This window comes from Primulina huaijiensis, chromosome 13 (genome assembly GCF_012295235.1).
Source record: "Primulina huaijiensis isolate GDHJ02 chromosome 13, ASM1229523v2, whole genome shotgun sequence".
Classification (NCBI taxonomy): Eukaryota; Viridiplantae; Streptophyta; class Magnoliopsida; order Lamiales; family Gesneriaceae; genus Primulina; species Primulina huaijiensis.
This window is the reverse complement of record NC_133318.1, coordinates 3,422,792-3,427,194: the sequence shown is the minus strand read 5'-3', so window position 1 is coordinate 3,427,194 and position 4,403 is coordinate 3,422,792. Positions and strand designations below refer to the sequence as shown.

Sequence of the window (4,403 nt, the reverse complement as noted above, 5' to 3'; positions counted from 1 at the left end):
CATATTAGATAATATTTCGAATAATTAAGTGTGCATATATAATTAATTCAAAGATCAAACTTAAATTATTCAATAGTCTACATGGGATGTAGACATGTAGCTAGTTACACTCACCTTTATAGATTTAGTAGAAGCAAATCTATTAGGTCGGCACAAAAATGTAAAATAAAAAAAATGGAATTCTTGACGTTATTTAATTGTTCATTTGGTATTTTTTTTAGCCTAACTTTTACATACAATAATCAAAATTCGTACGTAAATTTGAAGGTAAGTGAAATATATATAGATACAACATTCATAGCCAAAACACCTCAACTTCTCAATCGGCTTTTAAGTTTTTTTTCGCAACATAGTTTATATATGGTACACAAATTCTTATCAATCATTAAAACATAATAATAGATTTATTGATTGATTATTGTCAACCATATATATGTTTACTGAAGATAGAATCCATATAATAAAAAAAAGGGAAAATTAAATTGTCGGTAACTTATGCTTGATTTTTGCAATTTTTGTCATCTATGCTGTCAAATTTCAATTTTAATTCGTTGTATATAAATATTTGGTAATTTCAACCCGTTTTCGAAAGTGGGCTCGATCGATAGTTATATATATTCCATCTTGGAGTGCAGCATGTGCCACCTTTTTATTCCTCTCTTTTTGCAGTGATGCTTTACTTTAGTTGAGCTCATTAATTTTCTCAATGTATAATCCATCTTTTAATATATAAAGCGACTAAAGCTAAACTTGCTATCTCCCCTTCTTCCTAGCAAGCTCGTTCACCAAAATCAGTGACCAACTCCTCACCTTCAAAGTAAATCAAATCTACACATTTAATTACTTTTCAATTTTTTTTAATATATAATGTACGTGTTTGTTTACTTTTACACGTACCTCTATACTTCTACATTAAGTTATATATCCATATTATCGTTTAATGGTAATTTTGTTATTCATTAATTGCTTATCATCAGAAATGACAGTCACTTAAATTATAAATATATATAACTTATAATAGTGACAAAATCTAGGGAAAACTACCATTTTGGTGTTAAATGTTTTTTTTATGATTTCGGACTTTTATGTCAATATCAGTCTTAGTCACGTGTATTTAAATTTATGTCAATTTTAGTCGTTTTTAATAATAAACTGTTGATTCTTCACTGCACATATAAGCCACATGTCTAATCCACGTAGGTGTCACATAGGAAAAATGATTAAAATAGCAAGAATAATAAAGATAGGAGATCAAAACTAAAATTTGAAAGTATAAATTACCAAAATCGATGAAAACAAATATATGAGGCTGATATTGCGGTTTTCCGTAAAATCTACATCAAAACCATTTTATACTACAAAACTACTAAAAATTGTTGGATCCCTACCACTAATCTAGATATGTGTTAGGAACAATACACCTCATGGCCATGTGGAAGAAGAAGAAGGAAGCCCTAAAAAGATACTATATATTGAACCAAGATCATTATCTAGAGGCCTTGATTCTTTTATTATTTGTTGATTAATCAATATATTATTATTGTGTATTTACAAAAGGGAATGAAGCAATGTGGATATTCATCTCAAATTCAGCATCTAGTCATCAATCTTTTTAGCTTTGTAAAAGTTGCATGGCCACCAGTCAGTGAGCAGGAAAGAAAAGTGGGGAGGAATCTCTTTGTAATTTCCTATCACAGACCCTTACTTTGCCCATCTTATTTTCACACCAATTCAGCTGTTCACTACTCAAATCAGACATTCTTAAAACTCTTGACACAACCTTAAGGTCTATCAAAGCTATCAAAATCTCCAGTTCTTCCTCCTCCCTTAGCCGCCTTTTTCGCAAGCATTTCCCGGACCGTCGAAGATCATTCAGCTTGGCCTTTTTCTGTGGTGGATTTTGAATTCAAGATTTGAACAAATGTTTGTAAACATAAAAATGGAAGTGATTAATCAAGTTAAATAGATAAAATTACATGTGTTTACCTTTTTGTTTACTCTTTTTAGTAAGTGGAGTAGAGTTGAATCAGCTGAGCCACTTCTCTTTCTGCTAAAGAACGCTGCTAATATTTGGCAGTGATTCCTCCTGTCTTGTTTCATGAAATTCATGAATGTCCTTATTGATTCTTTCATGATATGAAGAAATGAGATTGAAGGGATTCTTGATCCATTGCTTCCAGCCTCTCTTTTATCGTCTTGATCCGAATCTATGCATACAACAAAACTAATGAATATATAATAATGATCATTGAATCTTGACTTCTCCAAGTTCTGGATTGTTAAGTTTTGCTGTAATTCATTTCACTGATCAAAGAACAAATTAAGATAGATAGTTATTGTTCATTAAAAGCACAAGATTTCACCTCGGTATTCCGGGACCTGAAGCAATTTTGGTGTTAAACTCCTTATCCTAGCATAGATTTCTGGTCTTCTCCCATATTCATACGGCTCGTTTTCTATATATCTCTGCAGAAGAACTTGAAACTGTTGGAACTGTTGCGCGATATAAGCAGGGCACCCTGGATCATGCTCGCGACGAGAGGCTCTTATACGCTGAAAATACTTGTAGTTCCAGTTGAGGGCTTCCCATGTTAAACAAATCTGTGCAACATAAGCAGCTTCCAGTTCTTGATACGGATTGTGACGATATCTTGATGATTTTTTGTTTATTGTTCCTAGTTTATGAACAATCCTTTCGGATATGGATCTTGGACATGCTTGTATGGATCTCAATGATTCTGCAAAAGTATTTCAATATTAGCAAGAGCCTCTAGTCTTCAACTTTCTTGATGACTCGTTTCATGAAATATCCAAAAACGTGACCTTTTTCGACACCAAGAACAGTTTTCCTTTCAAGAAATGGAATCAAAGCCTCACTTTCAAAAGTGTAACACAAAATGTGGAGTTCTAGTACCTGTTTCATGGAGTTTTTGCACGCTGATTCGATCTAAAAACAACATTTCTTCATCGTATTTCTGGAACAAGGTGTATGATTCCCACTTGGGGCAGCTTCGACGCGAAGAAGACGAAAAAGGATCATCGGTACCACAGTTGATAGAGCTTCTCCATTCCGACGAATCTTTAGAAGTCGATCCTATCGTAAAAGTGTCTCCAAATATTTCACCCTCATCATTTTCCTGGACCAGTTTCTTGCCTTCTGATTTTGATGGTTGAAATACAAGAAAATCCTCTTCTTGTCTGAAATTCAACTCCTTTGTCTGCTGATTCTTGTTGCCATTCTCAATAATATCTGAAAAATGAGAACTCCATTAGCCATTTTATTACAAGGAAAGTATATTCTAGTTGGGACTAGTATATTTAACCTTGAGTATAAGTCCCATTCCTCAAGCTGGTGCCATAATTTGAAGTGGGGTCAGTTTCAACTTCCTCAGAATCAAAACAAGAATCTGAATCTCTTATTATATGATCCTCTTCAACAACCTCTTCGTCACGGGATTCGACGTCATCTGGCGTGCCATAACATGTTGCTTCATTACTATCCCAACTTTGTCTTCCCAACTCGTTATTTGGAGTCCGAACAAATCGCTCATGATCTCCATAAATCAGGTTCGCAACGCCTTCTTCTCCCTCCACCGGCTTATGGCGACAGTACTCGTCCCCTTCTTCCATTTCTTCATCGGAGAAACCATTGAAAACATATCCATCTCGGTTCCTATAAGAGATCAGAAACGTACAAGAAAATAAACAACACGAGAATGTATATATAATTTAGAACTTTGATCAGAGATATGTAAATGTATGTATACACCTTTGGTAAAATGGATTGCCTCCAAAGAAGATGAACAATTTGGCAAGAAAAATGGAAGTGAAATGGAAGAAGATGAGGAGAAGCAAGAAAGAGCTGGAGACATTGTAGAAAAGCCTAGCAATTGTTTCTTTGTGACATTGCAGCATTTTCTTAATTGTTTTTATCCAATAATGGATTTCTCCACTTCTCTCTCCCTTTAACACAAAGCAATTCCAAGGATGAAAACTACAAACGTGAAGTGCTTTAATTGCTTTGACAATTTTTTTGATTGCCAAGATTGACCTCAGCTTTTCTTTTACAATTTTTTTTCTTCTAAAAGACTAATATGCCCTTGCGCAAGGCTGGAGAATGACCTGAGTCGAGGTTTGTTACAATTGAATCCTGAATACAAATTTTGTCCAAATTTAATAACTTGGTGTCTTTATGGACTATAAGCTATTGGCAAATTTTGAAGTGTTGAATTATCACTAATGTAAGTATTTAATCAATTTAGTACATAAAATCGATTATTTTTTGTTAAATTAAACTAATTCTCTATTATTTAGGCAGCTTTAGTTTGATGGAACACAATTAAGAGGAGTTCTGATGTCCCTTAGATTAAAAATACTAATCAAGAAACTTTAATAATTTTTTT

At 33.5% G+C, this 4,403-nt stretch overlaps 1 protein-coding gene across 1 annotated transcript; it reads right to left on the bottom strand.

The window, feature by feature from the left end:
- Nucleotides 1-1,534: 1,534 nt before the first annotated feature.
- LOC140990968 (uncharacterized) lies at nucleotides 1,535-3,985 on the bottom strand. Its single transcript, XM_073460861.1, has 6 exons — nucleotides 3,770-3,985; nucleotides 3,324-3,673; nucleotides 2,915-3,250; nucleotides 2,364-2,738; nucleotides 1,987-2,207; nucleotides 1,535-1,888 (listed from the first exon to the last, which is right to left on the bottom strand). Exons 1-6 carry the CDS (start codon nucleotides 3,913-3,915, stop codon nucleotides 1,643-1,645), a joined length of 1,674 nt encoding a protein of 557 aa, XP_073316962.1. The 5' UTR covers nucleotides 3,916-3,985; the 3' UTR covers nucleotides 1,535-1,642.
- Nucleotides 3,986-4,403: the final 418 nt, after the last annotated feature.

What these genes read in the sequence shown, in the direction of transcription:
- LOC140990968 (XM_073460861.1), bottom strand. Translation starts at nt 3,915, where the DNA reads ATGCTGCAATGTCACAAAGAAACAATTGCTAGGCTTTTCTACAATGTC. An exon ending in GGCAATCCATTTTACCAAAG is followed by an intron (nt 3,674 to 3,769) that starts GTGTATACATAC and finishes GATCTCTTATAG; the next exon opens with GAACCGAGATGGATATGTTT. An exon ending in GCAAAAACTCCATGAAACAG is followed by an intron (nt 2,739 to 2,914) that starts GTACTAGAACTC and finishes ATACTTTTGCAG; the next exon opens with AATCATTGAGATCCATACAA.